The sequence below is a fragment of the Trematomus bernacchii genome, unplaced genomic scaffold, assembly GCF_902827165.1.
Source record: "Trematomus bernacchii unplaced genomic scaffold, fTreBer1.1, whole genome shotgun sequence".
Taxonomy (NCBI): Eukaryota; Metazoa; Chordata; class Actinopteri; order Perciformes; family Nototheniidae; genus Trematomus; species Trematomus bernacchii.
In genome coordinates this window covers 871,183-891,217 of record NW_022987521.1, presented here as the reverse complement: position 1 = coordinate 891,217, position 20,035 = coordinate 871,183, and the positions used below count along the sequence as shown (strand labels likewise).

The window sequence follows — 20,035 nt, the reverse complement described above, 5'->3', positions numbered from 1 at the left end:
GTGTGTGTGTGTGTGTGTGTGTGTGTGTGTGTGTGTGTGTGTGTGTGTGTGTCGTGTGTGTGTGTGTGTGTGTGTGTGTGTGTGTGTGTGTGTGTGTGTGTGTGTGTGTGCGTGCGTGTGTGTGTGTGTGTGTGTGTGTGTGTGTGTATAGAAATGAGGCCCTTCAGCCCCTGAAGCGCTCGGTCATAGTTACAAATTGATTTTTTTGTCCCGCTTGGCCTCTCCTCCCCCGTTGCCTCCCGAAATAATCTGTTCGGCTCAATGTGCCGTCCCATCCCTGCTCTGGCAAATATTAGCGTAGCAAAGTGACACCTTGGCTCAGGAGGGATCTTTTTCCAAATGGAAATGAGGTTCTGGTTTGCCAGTCGCAATACATGTGCAGGATTTTATCTTGGTGGACACTAGGGGAAGAGTTTATCAAAGAGATACAAGGGGCAACTTTGAGAATAAACATTGACTTCCTGTCTTTCTTCTTCTGTTCTGCTCAACCTGGATTATAAGATATTAATGATATGACTGTATCAAGTAAAAGATACTGTGTTTCAGGGTGTTTTTTATCTTCGTATTGCTTCAGCTAAGAGAAAATAGTCTGTTCTACTGCGTAACAATGGCTAGAACTGCGGTGACCGAAACGTAACTTAAAACGACGGCAGCACTGATCGAGGTTTTCTGTAACTGTCCAAGTCTGTTCACATTTTCTTTTCCATGAACTATTCTTTAAACACTGAGAGCCCAAACTGTGTTCCTGCTAGTGTTTACTTCCTGTCTAAAGCAAGTTGCATTTAATTGCAAATGCAGTTGTATAAAAAAAACGTTTTACTCCTCTCATTCAAAGACAGTCACTAATATTTGACATGGATTTTAAATAAATATCACTTTGCAATCCAAATCGTTTTCAAATGCATTGTTTAACGTTCAGTCCACCACACAGTGATTGTATCAAGAAGCAGCTGAGTGTGTCATAAAGAGTTTGAAGACCACATGGTTTCATTTACCATGACATATTTATCACCAGTCAGCGATAGAAGATGACTGATCCATTGTATTGAGTTTCAGACGGATGTGGGACTGTGAGTAAATAAATAAATGGCCTCAGTATTGATCCGTGCTCTTCACAGAATGGGATTCCTGTCTCGGGTGGACAGTGTTACGAAGATCACATTATCTGTTGTCTTAACATCAGCGTAATCTGCTGTCTCTCGCTTTTGGTGATGTATTGGAGATGGATTTGTAAATGAAAGATATATCCTGGCCCACAGAAATCGATCATAGAGGTAAAGGCAGCTGTAGTGGCTCCTGATCAAATATACAATCCTGAATTTATGAGATAAACCTTTAAATAAGTTTCCTCTCTGCAAACCTGTTTTTTCTGTATTTTGTATATGTCTAATATTTGTTTAAGTCGACCTCAGAAAGTGTTTTCTCCGGTCTCTCTCTTAAAGATATCCAGAATTTTACAGTCAATTTCTACATTTATTCTTATCTCTTTCTCAAAGTCATGATAGTCAATAAATACATGTATTCTGCCTCAGAAGACACAGCAAAACCGCAACACTTTCATGTAATAATATGTGTTTTAAAACTAAGGTTTCACGGGATATTTATTTAACCGTTTTCTTCTCTCTCAGGTCCAGAAGACGTTCTTCATCCCAACATTCAAAGGGGAAAGTGAGAAGGATAAAGACTCCCAGAGATCCGGCGGCTACATGCTCAGCTCTCTTTGGTTTTGAGAAGATCAACCACACGAATCAGCAGCAACCATGGATTTTGTAATGAAGCAAGCTTTAGGTGGTAAGTACTCGACTAAAGCCCCCTTCTTTTTATGCATTTAACCTGCCAATGTTCCATGTTGCCATCATGTGGGAACAAGAATCAATTCATCTCTGTTGAAGTGGTTTCAGAGCCCAGTAACGCTGTGTTCTTCTGCTGGTTCCAACTGAATGAAAGGGAGAACATCTGCCAGCAAATAATGGGCCTCGTTTGAATGTGTTTTCATCGTCCTGAGTTGCATGTTGGCAATTGAGCCCGGGAGATTAACAATCATCAAACTGCTTAACGTTTTCCATCACATTTTGAAACACCATTATCCATCATTATGAGCGAATTCCTGCTAAATTAACCCTAACCCTAGTGGTTCTAACAGGTTACAGTACGTACATCTCTTTAGAGAAGTTCATTTTATATGAAGTATATCACTGAGTTGTGTAAATGGAGCCATGGAAAGTTCTTCCACAGACTCAGGGAGAACTGAATAGTGTTTGGTGAAAGATTTCTTAATTTGACAAAGTATTTGAGCCTTTTTCTCTGTCCTGAGTTGCATGTTGTCGTCATCAAACTGCTTAACGTTTTCCATCACATTTTAACCTCTTAAGCACGGCGGTCCCCCCATTGGACCCCTCCCACCGTTTTGTTTTCGAGATAATGTCTCAGGGCTTCTTAACATTGATGAAACTATTAATGTGTAGCACCAGATTAACGGGAATCATCTCAGCTAACTGAAGATATGAACCATTTTTACCAAAACAAAACACAAGTCTCATAAGAAGCGTCTAAATGACCCCTGAGCGAAAAAATTCTAACGCACTGCGGCACACAATTCAAGATAAAGATACCCTTATTACTTATCGTAGCTGCACATACAATATAGCCGATTAAAGCTGAGACTCCACTGATTATTTAGGTATAGTATCATCACTGAGCGATCCGAACTTGCGACAGGGGAAGTAAACACAGACATCACAACACGTACCTTTACGGAGCTTTTACGGCAGATCGTCTCACCGTAGCTGTCAATTAGGTCAAAAGACGTGTTCAATGGCATTAAAACGAAACTGTTGATCCATAGGTTGATAATGTACCTGTGTCTTTGAAGAAATTATTTATAATCCATAATATTAATTTAACCCTTTTAGAAGGGAAGATATGGTCATTTGTTCTGGGAATGTCATTTTCGAGCCTGAGACCTGAAAAACAGGCTCAGGGCTGAACAGGTTAACAGACCATTATCGATTATTGATGCTTTGGATTATGAGCAAATACCTGCTCAACTAACCCTAACCCTATAGAATTAAGACCGAGCTAATTAACAAAATGTTAGCACGTCAAGCAAAACATTTGTTAACCTTATTTTAGCAATAGATAGTGACTTATGAATGTTTATTCAGTCTCACAGAAATTCCCTCTGGAGGAAACACAGGGATCTGATCCTTTGCAGACCATTTACATGCACACAAACCTATATAATACAGGAGAGGGACAACCTAAAGGGAATAATAGGGCCTCATTAATGAAGCAGTACATGGCAAAAAGCTGCTTCATGCGTGTCACTATCAGTATGAGTATTTATTTATTAAGTATAGATACAAAAACAACACATATAGATACGTATATAGCCTTGGCAGAGGTTCGTGATCTCTCTATTATTATTTTATTTTTAAACGAGGACCCACTTATCAGACATGAGAAAGACAACAAGGACACTCTTCAAATGTTGGAATAAAGAAGAAAAGTGTTTCTGTTTTAACTCCATTACAGAATATATTATATATTATATATCATCAGTGTAGCTCTCTTCACGACACAGACACAGGTCGGTTCTTTAAAACAGCCGTTTATTCTTGGAGTTTTGATCTTGTAGCCTCCCTTCTTCCGTTACGCCGTGAGAACTACACGGACGAACAACATATACGTAGCCAAAGACATTAGATAGATAGATAGATAGATAGATAGATAGATAGATAGATAGATAGATAGATAGATAGATAGATAGATAGATAGATAGATAGATAGATAGATAGATAGATAGATAGATAGATAGTACTTTATTGATCCCAAATTGGGAAATTGTTGTTGTTACAGCAGCATAAAAGGCATGTTACAATAAAACAAAACTACAAAATATACAAGAATAGAAAATAAAATAAAATATAAAATATAAAATATACATGTCGAAATAGAAAATATACATGCAGATATTATATATATATATACAAATATATATATATATATTCAAAATATATGGAATACATTTATGATATGATTAGCATAGTGTGCTACACATATATGAATGAAAATAGGACATGACGCCCACATGAAAACATGAAACTAATACCTCGTTGGCCGCTTGTCGTGAAAGGAGATTCATCTTTAAAGTTCCTTTTCTGTCACAATGATAACTTTATGTCAAGGACTAGATCAGAGCTTCAATAAAAGACATCCACCCACGTTGAGTTCAGTGCATCAACAAAACACGCAGTACCAGTGCGTGAACAAACATTAGTTCCTTGGCACAAGAAACAACAAACACTTATTGGTGTAACATATAAAACTAAATTGTATTAAATCATGCCATATTTTAACGATTATAATTACATTAAATAAATAAATAATTACATGAAATAAAGTATTTATTTATTGAATTTAACTATGAAATTAATTGTGTTATTCTTTTTAATTAAGGCAACTTTGTTACGTCATTTACAATCAGGATAACGTAATCATTCTTTATTTTCCAAGATAAATAATTGATGTATCTTTTCCCCTTCTTTTCATTTACGCACGAGGTGATTTGTACATGGACTGAGATTGGATTCATTCAGTAAGAGCGAATATAAAAGGCTGTGTGACTGTTCTTGTAAGTGAGGTCAGAGGTCAATGTCTCCTTAAATCAACCCTCTCATCTACTTCCATCAGCTCAGTGCCCAGCAGCCAGAATAAAACCAGATGTATTCCTTTATAGCCTTCTCCCTCTCCTCTCTCATCCTCCATCAATTTTACTTTTATTTCTCCTGCGCTCCCCTCATCGCCCCTTTCTCATTTCTTCCTCTCGCTTTTCAATCCCATCGATTCCATCTCGTTTTATTCCCCTGTTCTCTTAACGCACCTAAACCTTTTTTCTCTCTTAAATTTCTCCTCCTTTCCCTCATTTCGTTTAGAGTCGGGCCGGGGCTAAATTATATTCAGACTAATTGGGTCTGGGCTTTGCTGTTCCCTCTCTTTTTTAGATGTGTTCACGTTGACCGCCTTCTGGATCGGTTCAGATTATCCTCCGGGCTGTTTTTTTATTGGATCTGATTGTCCTTGGGTCCCCTTGGTTCTGGTCTCTTTTCTGAAGTTTAATTTGTGGCTGTCGTGTTCAGATTGTATGGGTGTTCTTTGATTTATATCCTACGTTTTATTCCTAAGTATACCTTCTTTATTTTGGGGGCTTGAAGTTGAAATCGTATAAACCTTTAAAGGTCCCTTATTATCCTGTTTTTCATCAATATATCACAGGTGTCAGATATATACAGAACCTGTCTCTGATTGGCTGAAACACCAAACAGATCATTGCAGCATTACCCATAATCCCCTCTGTTTCAGCCCTGTTTCCAAAGTGCTGATTCTCTGTCTGTTACTTTAGATGAAAATAAGGAGCCCCTCCCCACGCCCCTCTGAGAGAGATTTGGTTACAAAGAACTCAATGGTGCTCTAGGAGGAGATTCAGGTGATAAGGGGGGGGGGGGGGGGGTTACCTTGGTTGCTGATTGGCTAATGGTTACACAAACCAAAACATCGTTATGACATCATAAAGTGGCCAAAATCTGATCAGCTCATTTTCAGACAGGTTTTTATAAAAATGGATCAGGACAAAAAGAGAGAGAATCTTTGTTCCTGAAACTTTCAGAGTCTCTTTCCACAGAGGGGACACATGTTGATGAAGAAGAGACATGAAGAAGAGGGGACACATGTTGATGTAGAAGAGACATGAAGAAGAGGGGACACATGTTGATGAAGAAGAGACATGAAGAAGAGGGGACACATGTTGATGTAGGAGAGACATGAAGAAGAGGGGACACGTGTTGATGTAGAAGAGACATGAAGAAGAGGGGACACATGTTGATGTAGAAGAGACATGAAGAAGAGGGGACACATGTTGATGTAGAAGAGACATGAAGAAGAGGGGACACATGTTGATGTAGAAGAGACATGAAGAAGAGGGGACACATGTTGATGTAGAAGAGACATGAAGAAGAGGGGACACATGTTGGTGTAGAGAAGTGGATTTTGCATAATAGGTGACCTTTAAGGTTTTGATTCTACCGAGCTATCCAAATGTACAGAGAATGGATCTGGATAGCTGTAGTAGAAGTATGTATTAGCCCAAAACTGGTATCCACATCTTTATAACTCAGTATGAACTACCAAGACACCTCAATGTTGAGAACAGTGAAAAATGCCGTGTATCCGCAGATTTGAATGTGTTCTTCCTTGGCTCTCACGACACCTTTCCACCAAGTTTCCTGATAAATGGGACAGTTGTTTTGTGCAATCCTACTGAGAACATACCAGTCGAAAATGTGAAATCACTATCAAACTTAATAATATTACCTGGTACTCCATTTTAAACCAAGAAAAAATATTTCTGCTTTATTTCAACCATTGTTGGCTCGCTTTCTCCAATAGAGTGGTGCAGAGATCACGTATCTTTGTAGGTGACTTTGAAAAAATGAATGGGAATTTTCCGTTGGATTTCGGTATTTTGCAGAAAATAAGCTCAGAGGCAAACACACATTTATGATACCAATACGTTTTTTTTATGTCGTATAAAAAAAACGTTGAGATCTCTTAAGCTTGTGTTAACCAAACAGGCTTTTTAACCAAAAATACATACAAAAAAAGATTGACTTCTCTCCAATTTTCATGTTTAAGACTTATTCTTGTACCATTGGCACAGTCAGAGGCAGCAAGAGAGACGCCTTTTGTTAACACATTCCCTTGAGTAAAGGATGTGTGTCCCTGAAATATAAATTTGTCCCGAACGTGATACTGATAATTTGTCTGATTTTGGTTTGGTTTCATATTGTCACCCTCAATTTTCACGGATAAAAGGACAACATTTTATTCAAGTTTAGTCCAAACACCATCCGGCTGGGCTTCCTCCATTGTTTTATCTTCATCCATCCATCCATCGTCTTCCTCTGAGCTTTCTGTTGGCATCGGGTTAATCTCCCTGCTCCACATTGCTTGATCTCTCTTTTCTCCCATGGGCTTTTTAGCAATTTACTCTCATCTTTCTCCACTCAGACTGCAATCCTCCAACCCTTTTCTCTTCCTGCTTTGAAATGTGCAAATTGGGCATTTTTAATTTGAAGTATCCCTCTAATCTTGGCATCCATAGCTTTAATTACATTTTGAGGAACAACTCATCCTCTGTTATCTATCTTTCTCTTTCATTCTTTTACACGTTATAGTATACCAGTTGAACCAGTCCATCCATCCCAGAATGCAACGTTGTAATTCAATTTAATTCTGTCGAGGTGCCGTGACCTTTTCCCCTGGAACAGACTGGCATTTGTTTCATTGGGACCCAGCTGGCCATGAATACACACACACACACACACACACACACACGTACACACACACACACACACACACACACACACACACACACACACACACACACACACACACACACACACACACACACAGATGAGGTTTCAGTCTGGTTTTTTGCTCCCGAGGGAACGAGTGCATGTTCAGATGAAGTGTCCTCCAGCCAATGGGAAGACGGTGTTTAGGTGGGCGTGTCTGGACGTCAATCAATCAACAACCCCTGCTGAGTTTTATCATGCATTGAATTTACCCAAAAAATGATTGAGTACAAGCAAAACTATTAAAAACTAAACTCATTTTTTTGTATTTGACACACACACACACACACACATACACACACACACACACACACACACACACACACACACACACACACACACACACACACACACACACTAATGTCATTAGTTGTTGGACAGCTCCAGAGCATTTCATTGGTTCAGACTGAGGTATAGATTTCAGCCGTGGGCAACAGATTGTATTTACAGGGGGTTTAATTAGAAATTGGATTCATGAGAGTTTCCACGTTGTGTTAGATTCATCAGTCCAGGACAGAGAGGCAGATCTATGGAACATGGTGGGAACTTTAAGTTAATTCAAAGACATCAAAACTTCACTTTGTTTAATTAGAAACTTACTTTTAACATTAACGAGTGTTAATGACTTTGGAGATACCTCTGACTTTTCATCTTGCTCAAGCAACAGGTTAAAAATGGTCTCTAACATTTCAGGTCAGGATAAATCTAGAACTGATATAACCGAGTATTTAGCGTCAATGCTTCATACCATCTTAATTTCCCAAAACATGCATAAAAGGCCACTCAAATAAACTGATCAGGAAAGCTGGGTCTGTCCTCAGCATCAAGCTGGAACCCTTTGAAGCTGTGGTGGAGAGGAGGACACTGAACAGGCTGTTGTCCATCATGGATAACCCCACCCATCCTCTCCACCTGCAGCTGGACAGTCAACGGAGCTCCTTCTCCAACAGAATGCTGCAGCTCCCCTGCCACAAGGACAGATACTGGAAAACATTCCTGCCCACTGCAATAACTCTGTACAATAAATCACCTCTGGCTGGAAGAGAACTCTCTGCTCCATAGTTTCTCTAGAAATAAAACCACCTTGTACATTTTACTCACACATAATCTGTTTCATATTTAATACTCCATAATTCCATATATTTTGAATATATATATATTTGTATATATATATATATATATATATATATATATATATATATAATATCTGTATGTATATTTTCTATTTTGTATTTTGACATGTATATTTTATATTTTATTTTATATTTTATTTTATTTTATTTCTATTCTTGTATATTTTGTTTTATTGTAAAATGCCTTTTATGCTGCTGTAACAAAAACAATTTCCCAATTTGGGATCAATAAAGTATGATCTATCTATCTATCAAATGTTCTCATTATTTGGAATACAATGCATAGTTGGATACATTTCTACTTCATGCAATACCTGGCACGACAACTCCCTATCGTTTTCCCACAATCCCAACACAGTAGAGAGTCTTTCACATATGTTATACACCTGAGCATTCTCTCTCTCTCTCTGGTGTACTCGTGCATGAGTAAAGATCAAGGTTAATTTAAATTAGCAAACAATGTCAAGGGAGTTTCCAGAGAAAATTGATTTAGTCTGTATGCAACCCTTCCATACTACTTGAGATAAATAATGAGATGTAGGTAGGATGTTAAACATGCGTAGTATAAGTTACAACCACAGGCATTGTCTCCAGAAAGGAGCCATTTTAAAGGTCACCTATTATGCAAAATCCACTTCTTCATGTCTCTTCTTCATCAACATGTGTCCCCTCTTCTTCATGTCTCTTCTACATCAACATGTGTCCCCTCTTCTTCATGTCTCTTCTACATCAACATGTGTCCCCTCTTCTTCATGTCTCTTCTACATCAACATGTGTCCCCTCTTCTTCATGTCTCTTCTACATCAACATGTGTCCCCTCTTCTTCATGTCTCTTCTACATCAACATGTGTCCCCTCTTCTTCATGTCTCTTCTACATCAACATGTGTCCCCTCTTCTTCATGTCTCTTCTACATCAACATTTGTCCCCTCTTCTTCATGTCTCTGCTTCATCAACATGTGTCCCCTCTTCTTCATGTCTCTTCTACATCAACATGTGTCCCCTCTTCTTCATGTCTCTTCTACATCAACATGTGTCCCCTCTTCTTCATGTCTCTTCTACATCACCATGTGTCCCCTCTTCTTCATGTCTCTTCTTCATCAACATGTGTCCCCTCTTCTTCATGTCTCTTCTACATCAACATGTGTCCCCTCTTCTTCATGTCTCTTTTACATCAACATGTGTCCCCTCTTCTCCATGTCTCTTCTTCATCAACATGTGTCCCCTCTTCTTCATATCTCTTCTACATCAACATGTGTCCCCTCTTCTTCATGTCTCTTCTACATCAACATGTGTCCCCTCTTCTTCATGTCTCTTCTACATCAACATGTGTCCCCTCTTCTTCATGTCTCTTCTACATCAACATGTGTCCCCTCTTCTTCATGTCTCTTCTTCATCAACATGTGTCCCCTCTTCTTCATGTCTCTTCTTCATCAACATGTGTCCCCTCTGTGTAAAGAGACTCTGAAAGTTTCAGGAACAAAGATTCTCTCTCTTTTTGTCCTGATCCATTTCTATAAAAACCTGAAAATGAGCTGATCAGATTTTGGCCACTTTATGATGTCGATTTGTTGGCTTGTGTAACCATTAGCCAATCAGCAACCAAGGTAACCCCCCCCCCCTTATTTTCATCTAAAGTAACAGACAGAGAATCAGCACTTTGGAAACAGGGCTGAAACAGAGGGGATTATGGGATGTTGCAATGATCTGTTTGGTGTTTCAGCCAATCAGAGACAGGCTCTGTATATATCTGAGACCTGTGATATATTGATGAAGAACAGTATAATAGGGGACCTTTAACACATTTATTTTGTCCCCAATATGTACTGTGTGCCTTTGCCAGGATATCAAACAGGAGAACTCGCCTTTTCTCATAAAGAAGAAAGATAATGTTGACATAATCTGAGCGATCAGCGGATCAGCTCACTGTTTCATTTCCTGTTCAGGCGAGATGATGACGAGGAAGGAACGATAACAGGAAGCCACGGCACGGCAGGTATATTAGATAACCTCAGACTCACAGAAACACACTGGGTTTATGTTGGTTTGCGATTTAAAGGTCCCCTATTATGCAAAATGCACTTTTTGATGTCTTTTATACATAAATGTGTGTCCCCGGTGTGTCCCCGGCGTGTCCCCGGTGTGTCCCCGGTGTGTCCCCGGTGTGTCCCCGGTGTGTCCCCGGTGTGTCCCCGGTGTGTCAGGAGACTCACAAAGTTTCAGAAAATAAAACCCTCTCTCTGTTCCTCCGTACCCAAATCTATAAAAACGGGGGAACAACGGAGCTGATCCAGATTTGCGTCCGATATGACGTAATATTGAAATAGTGGGCGGGCTTTACACCCACGGCCCTATCAGAAACGTTGCTATCAGAAACAATGCCTGACGTGTTTGGGACGTAATGTGGTCTTTGTTTACATTAGCAAGCATCACTAACACTCAGAGCTAGCCTGTACTGGAGAGAGTATGTGTTAAAAAGCAGGAAATAAAAAAAGGAACTCACCTTGTGGTAAATCTGAAACCTATAATATATGTCCAAAAATAGTATAATAGGAGATCTTTAATGTTTAGTAGCCTTCCTGCCAAACATCTGATCGATGCTGCAGCTCTTTCCAGTCCAGGCACTCATGTGACTTATGAGTGCGTAATCTAGGGATGGAGGTCATATATTATTTAAATGAGCTCCATTTTTCAAAGTCAATGGTCCGTGCTTCGTCTCTGATTTCCTGTTTTGTGACTTCCTTCGTCATTCATCAGCACAAGTTTCCTCCCTAAAGTCGAACTTTTCTTTGCAAGAACACCTTTTTTTGTGGAATTATAGATTATAAATATACCCATACACGTCTACAAAGAAGAGCAGAAACATTTTGTTGACTCATAGCAGGATCAATAAGCAGGGTTTTTTAGATTTAACCTGGAAAGTTCTTATTAGTCTGGAAAAAAGATCAATACAGTTCTGATGTCATTCATAACAAAAAAACTAAATGAATGTCACATTTTATGAGGTACTAGTTAATGTTCCTACATTACCATCTTAACATGGAAACTTTTTCTCGAAGTCTGTGTGGCAGCAAATGTCACTGCGGCCTAATTTGATGAAATTGATGAATCCTTTTCTGTCACATTACGCCCAAAAATGACATTACGCAAAACAAAAAAAGTTGCAAATTCCATTTAGTTACTTAATTACAATTTGGAGGTTCACATAACTTGGTTTATTTCCATTTTATGCTATTTAATGCTCGTGATCTTGTCCTTACTCAGGGTTCACTAACAATCGTTTTCTCTGGAGCCTTTATTTATAACACAAAGCCTTTCCGAGCAAATAGAAAATGAAAGGAAGAACTTTGAATCCTTGATTTTTGCTTATTAGTTTTTTTTTTACACTTGGATTTCTATTTTGAACGAAAGAGGACCTATCCTGCTCATGTTCATGTTCATATTAGTACATGAGAAACCCGCTCTAGTGGAAACACAGGGATTTTAGCCTTTGCAGACCATTTACATGCACTAAAACCTATATATAAACTACAGGAAAGGGAAAACCTTTAAAAATAATAATAGGGCCTCTTTAAAGCCAATGAACCATGGATGTATAATAAGAACTGGATACAGCGTGGGAGGCGGGGCCTCGTTCATTCCTATGAGAGTTGCTCATTGGCGCATGAAGACAAAATGGCCCAACTTTTGAGAGAGCGAAACGTCACGAAAGTATTCATATAATCATATAATCCGTTCTTATTGTGCATCCATGGGTAAAGGTAAGACGCATGTAGTACTGAACACGTCACACGGTCCCGTGGGTTGGATCCGCGTTCATAATGTAGAGGAAAATAACTCTTAGAATAACGTTATTAGCACATTTTACAACTTGAGGACCGAATGTTTTTAATAAAGGCTATACAAGTGTTCATACTGGGTAGTTTATTTAGTTTAAAAAAAATCATCCAACGATTTACAGACGTCTCTTTCCCGATGTTAGTCAATGGGAAAAAGTCTGTCCGGGCCCAGCGACTGATACGGAAGTGTAGTACCGCCGTTTGGCCACAACGAATATTTTCCTCAGAGTCCGGCGCACTTCCTGGGGGCTTGGTCTGAACACACCTTCCATCAATTTTCAAATCTATCTATTTCGTTGTGTTTATTTTACAGAATAGTTTTTATATATGCCAATGGAAGAAAGTAAGATAATATTTTTGAATAAACCAACCTCTAATACATAGATGAAAGTAATTAAATAATCAATTTAAGAGTCTTTGAGCATTAGGAAAAGCGCTATAAACATCCCATGTATTATTATTATTAATATAGATTCGGTACATTTTATTTATTTTTTTGAAAGTTCAACACAGTTTCTGTTTTTGCTTCTAAATCTAGTTTGAGTCAGATTTCTCCGTTGGGCGCTAACCATCATGCCACTGATGTATCTCCATCTCTTTAAATGTGGATCCTTTGTGTGTGAATCCCCCTGTGGCATAAAGACATGACCCATGGAGAGAGTGAGTGAAGTAATGAGCGTCTGAATGCACAATAAGAGGATCAGGGCCGTTGGAGCACTTGCCCTGAATTGCCCACTTTTGTCCGCGGTGAAAATCTGTGAGCTGGCCTCTAATGGACTGAGGAGGAGGAGGAGGTGATGAAGGGTGAGGAACAGGAAGCAAAGGAGAGAAAAGAGGAAGGATATAAGTCTTAACTGCAGGGATGTTAACGTGATGGCTGTGTGGTGACAGAGTTTGTTAGAAAAATCTCACTCGTCACCGGCTTGAGCTTCAATCTCAGGATCCATGTATTTATTATCCTCTCATTAGTCATCACATACAGAGCATCAACTAGTTCCTGAACAGTGTCCTTCACATGCTGATATACAAGAGAGGGAGTTACACAGTCACGAGATGGAGGAATACCGGTTCTTCTCGGTAATCATACATCCTGTCATGTACAAAATACTGAGTTTTTCTCAAAATCTCAAAATTCTGGCCTCTTTTCAAACTTCAGATTTTTTCTCAAAATTCTGACTTTTTTCTCAAAATCTCTAAAATGTTAATAATCACTGGTCCCCGGCTTGAGCTTCAATCTCAGGATACATGTATTTATTATCCTCTCAGGAATGGAAGTAGTCATCACATACAGAGCATCCACTAGTTCCTGAACAGTGTCCTTCACATGCTGATATCCAAGAGAGGGAGTTACACAGTCACAAGATGGAGGAATACCGGTTGTCATGTACAAAACACTGAACTTGTTCTCAAAATGTTGTTTTTTTTCTGAAAATATCAAAATTCTGACTTTTTCTCAAAATTCTGACTTTTTCTCAAAATTCTGACTTTTTCTCAAAATTCTGACTTTTTCTCAAAAATCTGACTTCTATCAAAATGTTGGCTTTTTACTGAAAATCTCAAAAAATCGACTTTCTCAAAAATTCGGACTTTTTCTCAGAATTCTGACTTTTTCACAAAATTCTGACTTTTTCTCAAATCTCAAAATGTTAATAATCACTAGTCCCCGGCTTGAGCTTCAATCTCAGGATCCATGTATCTGTGATCCTCTCCAGAATGGAAGGAGTCATCACATACAGAGCATCAACTAGTTCCTGAACAGTGTCCTTCACATGCTGATATCCAAGAGAGGGAGTTACACAGTCACAAGATGGAGGAATAGAAAGCAGTATTCAATGTTTACTTCAGATTAGCTCCACGTCAGAAATGAGCATGCTTGTCATATGTCTATCTCCATAGAGGCTGAATCATCATGTTAATCACATAGCTATCATATGCCTCAAACAGTCCTGATGCTCTTCTAGGTAATCACACATCCTGTCATGCACACAGCTACAGTTGGGATACCTTTGTTATCATGTTACTCTGATATTGGAAGAGTATTGGAATTCAGTATTTTCGCAACAGAGTCCAACACTAGAAAGGATTTCAATTTGAAAAGAACACAAATATAGATATAAACCAGTATATCATTGTTTAATTAATCGCTTAATCTATCGAAAAATCAGTCAAATAATTACATATGAAGGTACAGTATGACATCTGAATAAAATCTCTGCTGGCACTTGTGTTTTCAAAGTCATGGGTAAAGAAAAAGCAAAATGGCCTGAGTGAACCAGATGTAACAGATTCAATATAATTCATTCAGGGACCCACTGAAGAACCAATGACATTTTAGAAGCTGAACTTTGATTATATCAAGAAACTATACAACCAACCCAACACCAATACAGATATAAAGCAAGTGTCTGAGTCTAGAGGAGTCTTGAAATATCATTTTAATAGTGAAAAGGAATCCAGAAGGTTAGAGGAAAGGAGTGTTAAAGGACAGAAGTGAAGGAAGGATGATTGAACATGTGAAGGGTGAAGACAAAACGCTCTCTAGAGAGAGGAGTGATAATTACTTTCCTTTTCATTCACTATCTTCAGCTTTTTCTCCTCTGATTCATGGTTTTCTCTTTCTTTGGTTCATCTGTTCTGGTTTTAATTCAGCAGGTGAACCTTTATGTTCATGAAATAGTGTGTGTGAGCTTAACTGTGTGTATTAAACCAGCGGCTTTCAAAGTGTGAGGCATGCCTCCCCAGGGGGGGGGCGCCAGAGAGCTTCTGGGGAGGCGCAGCGTGAGAAAAGAATTACGAGACACAGGGGGTGTTTCTCAATGTTGAGTACGCTTGCTTGGTAGCACATGTCTGCCGAGCATCTTGCTTCAGAAGCGAGTCAAGAATACTTCCTGCCATTCGGAAAACAAAGAGTGGAACACGCTAGCAAGTGTGCAGGTGTGCGTCATATGAGAGGCCCCGCCTCTTACATCTTCCGCCACAGATTTGGGGAAATTGGTCCGTACGCAAAGCATTGTGGGGATTTTAAGACCGCGAAGTCTACTCATGTGCAGCCTCGATATTTCTCCAAACGGAGTACGCCGGGCTCGGTAGATTTCCAAGTATGCTGGAGATTGGAACAGTACTTCGGCGGCACTCGATGACGTAGTATGCTTGAAATAGTGGCTCTGAAGCAGCTTTACTCGACATTGAGAAACACCCGGTGAAATCTAGCTTCTTAACTTCAGCTAACTTTATGCGAGCAGCAACATGGATCGATTTTTAGTGAAGTTACCTAAAGTGAGAGAGGAGACAGCGTCTGGCAGAAAACGTCACTTGCACACTTTTGGCTGTCTGTGGAGACCGAGTTCCCCCACCTCGCCAAAAAGGCTGTCAAAGTGCTCATTCTCTTCACCTCCACCTACCTGAGTGAGTGCGGGTTTTCTGCATTGACTTTGATCAAAAGCAAGTGCCGGTGTTGTGCCAAATTATGCACCCCCGTCATGAAATGCCCCCCTTGTCACGGGAACGCGCATTTCTAAATGACACGTTTACACCTTAAAACGATGTTTAAAACGAAAAGTAAACGTTCAGGGTTTTTATTAATGGTAATTTTCAGACTGCGAGTTGTTTAGTGGTAGCTCATATAGTCTTGATTCTTGTGGTTAAACTTTTCGCTCCGTATTTGATGGTAGTGGTGTCGAAATTCATTCGTCACTTCCTTTTCAGTTTTTTTTTTAAATCTTTTTTTTATTTTATTATTGTTACGTCCTGTCTGTATACACGTGCTTTAAAATGTATTGTTTCATTTTACATATTTGTCATATAATAATCAAAATATATGTTTACAAATGTTACATAGTCTTTGTCAGCATATTTTTAAGGGGGGCATTTCATGACGGGGGTGCATAATTTGGCACAACACCGGTAAAGGCTGCAGCCAGAGGATGATCTGCACTTATTCCCGTCTACATTGCATCCCTGCATCATCCGCCTGTGCACATCAAAGACGCAGACTCTTTGTTCCCACTAAAGTAGGGGTGAGTGTAATGAGGAGGCAAAGTTGACGTTCAGTGTGTTGCCGGGAGCATATAAGGATTTATCCACGATGTTGAAAATGTTAAACATGTTAAAAAATATATGTTTAAAACATAAAGATAAAAAGATTTTAAAAAGTTGTTGTTTAATGTTTTAAGGAGGTGACGCTACTCAGCCAATCAAATCGGTGCAGTCAGTGAGTCAGCAGATTAAAACTGAAAAACTGAACATTTGGATCAAACAGTGTTTAGTATAAAAGGGTCCTTAAGATCAGAGCACACATCGATCTTTCTTTTGCTGATAGTGCAGCTCTAGGGATGTCAATGGTTGTAATTTCTCAACAAAATAGTCGAATAGTCCTAAAATTCTGGACCAATATTCTTGGTGCCCAGAGGATGAATCCACGTGACTTTGGTGACCTCCTGATGTTTGCTTTTGTTCAAACATCAGGCCAAAGTTTAGTTTGTAATTGAATTCCTGCAAAAGTAATGAAAGCTAAATCCTAACATCTTATGAACCTGAACTAAGATGATGAACACACAAATGATGGATTCCCCAACACAACAACTGACTGAATATATTGACAATCTAGGTACACGTGTCATTCACCTAAATGACCTTTGGGTCACGTTTTTAATCCTATTTTATCTTCTCTATCTTGTGTTTGTACATCAATGGTGCATCCATGGGTTTCAAAACAAGACATATTCAAGATTCAAGGCTTTTATTGTCATGTGTTCAGAGCTACAGTGTAGATATATCTGAGGTCACAGGCTCCTCCAACAGTGCAACACAATAAAACAGTTAAAATAGTGCAAGTAAATACAAATAAAATAGGATATAAATAGTGCAAGGAGAGTCTATATACAAGTCATTGGAATACGATATATCAGATAGCATAACTGCTGTGTTTTTCCGCTGTTTGCATGAGCAACAAAGCACCTCTAACAAACGGACTATGCTCATACATATTGCTCTTCAGATGTTTACACACATGTGTCCAGTACATATGTTGTGTGTTTGTCATGAGTCAAACGCAGCTGACAGTCTGACCTTAACGGGGAGCGTTTCTTCCCCCCCGCTGAGTGCTAGTTTGTCATCTTCAGGATTGCTGCCACCACACAGCGCTGTAGGGCAATTAGGAACTCAGTTTGAGTCTCTCACCCCCCAACACCTCCACTTTCGCTTCACGAATCTGAAAGGGAGCCACACAGTCCTTAAAAATACATTCCTTCTGAGTAAATTACTCCCTCAGAAATGTTCTTTTGGCTCCAATGGGCTTAAAGAGGCAGGACTTCAGTGTTTTATCTACAGAGATGGCAAAGGTACACACATCCTTTACTCAAGTAGAAGTACACACATACTTTACTCAAGTAGAAGTACACACATCCTTTACTCAAGTAGAAGTACACACATCCTTTACTCAAGTAGAAGTACACACATCCTTTACTCAAGTAGAAGTACACACATCCTTTACTCAAGTAGAAGTACAGATACTCATATTTAAAAATACTCTGGTAAAAGTAGAAGTACTGACTAAACTTCTTTACTCAAGTAAAAGTAAAGAAGTAGGGGCTTTTGAGGGCAGTGGTGGCAAAGTCCATAGGGACTTGGCTTGGCAACTGGAAGGTCACCAGTTCGAGTCCCGGCAAGACCAAGTGCTACCGAGGTGTCCCTGAGCAAGGCACCATTCCCTACACTGCTCCCCGGGCGCCGGACACGGCAGCACACTGCTCCTAACACTAGGATGGGTCAAATGCAGAGGAACAATTTTGTTACATAGTACCTGTACTGTGAAATGACAATAAGAGCAATTTATTTATAATGTATTACTTAAGTAAAAAGTACCCATAACTAGCAGCTGTTTTAAAGAGTACCTGACCTCCCTTTATATTAATAGAACCATAATGTCATTGTTAGCTAATGAATGTTTCCATGCTGAACAACGGCAACATGACAACGTTTTCATTGGTCCCTCTTCTTTAGAGAAGACCAGAGGCTTGTACTATGAAGCTGGTTCAACCTAACCTGGATATGTTGGAGTTAGCCGGTTGGCCTAAGCCAAAACATACGCGCTGGCGCTAAGCTGTACTACGACGCTGGATATCAAGTGGATCGCTCAAGCCGCCGTGTCCTATCTAGTTAGGTGCGCGTTCACATGAAAGGGGTGGTATTTGGAGCATTCGACCAATCTCAAACACGGAGAAGCGTACTGACAGCGCAGCGTCATACTTCCTGAATGAAAAGTGAACTTTAATATTAGTCAAATATGAATAAGTTAAACTTTAAACATCCATGACTTAAACACTTTATCCAGGATCAAAGCCACATAGCTGCACCTGCAAGGTGAATACAGCTGGTAAAAGAAAAAGTGTTTGAATGCGTACATTAACAGGTTTATGATATCACTGCCCCGTCCAAGACACGATCTGACTTTAATTACATTTGACTCGAGTGTTTCGTCAACTTAATGTGTTGCTTAAAATAATACTTCTGCATACAGTATGTGACACTGTGAGTGTTGCACGGCCAGATACGGCTCAAGAAGCTGACTCAAATAAGGAAATATATGATACATTATGATGTGATATGATATGAATGATAATGGGACACATCTACGTCTGCACTCACAGTGCCGCGGACTGTACGTAATGTTACTCTGATCAGGTTACTTATGTCGTGGCAGATATTTAAGTAAGCTTTCTTAACGCTAATATTATAATAGTCAGATTGCTCTGAAGATAGGAGGGGATATTCTATTAATGTTCACGTTCACACAGTCAGTTGATTTTGGCCGGCAGTCTTTCCTGCAACGGCAGTTTTTCTGTATTTCCTCTATCCTGTAATATGAATTGATCGCTTTAAACTCCGCACACGGAGCTCTGATTGGTCAGCAGGCGGTGCTTTCACTGAGTTGATCTCTTAGCCTGCCACCTAACCTGCTCCGGAGCAGGTTTGCCGCTCAGCATAAGTTACCATGGAAATCTAGCCTGCTAAAAAGAGAACCAGCGTCGTAGGACCGGAAAGCCCGAGATTTCCCTGAATTTAGCCGGCTAAGCGAAAATCCAGCTTCGTAGTACAGGCCTCTGGAAATGATGGATACACGGATCGTGTTCAAATCAATAGGCACGCAATGACTCTAAATAATAATGATCACGCCACCAAACACACATTCAAACTAAAGGAACCAGCCTGTTTGGGAAATGTAAGAAGTAGAAAGTACAGGTATTTGTGTTCAACATGTAAGAAGTAGAAAGTACAGGTATTTGTGTTCAACATGTAAGAAGTAGAAAGTACAGGTATTTGGGTTCAACATGTAAGAAGTAGAAAGTACAGGTATTTGTGTTCAACATGTAAGAAGTAGAAAGTACAGGTATTTGGGTTCAACATGTAAGAAGTAGAAAGTACAGGTATTTGTGTTCAAAATGTAAGAAGTAGAAAGTACAGGTATTTGGGTTCAACATGTAAGAAGTAGAAAATACAGGTATTTGGGTTCAAAATGTAAGAAGTAGAAAGTACATGTATTTGTGTTCAAAATGTAAGAAGTAGAAAGTACAGGTATTTGGGTTCAACATGTGAGAAGTAGAAAGTACATGTATTTGTGTTCAAAATGTAAGAAGTAGAAAGTACAGGTATTT

At 39.3% G+C, this 20,035-nt stretch overlaps 1 protein-coding gene across 1 annotated transcript in view; it reads left to right on the top strand.

The window, feature by feature from the left end:
• The window catches only part of cplx2 (complexin 2), a 73,551-nt gene that overhangs the window by 39,956 nt on the left and 13,560 nt on the right, over nucleotides 1-20,035 (top strand). Inside the window, exon 2 of the mRNA XM_034118127.1 lies at nucleotides 1,629-1,791. Within this exon, the coding sequence (XP_033974018.1) occupies nucleotides 1,761-1,791 (31 nt within the window). The 5' untranslated portion in view covers nucleotides 1,629-1,760. The remainder of the gene's footprint in view (nucleotides 1-1,628; nucleotides 1,792-20,035) is intronic.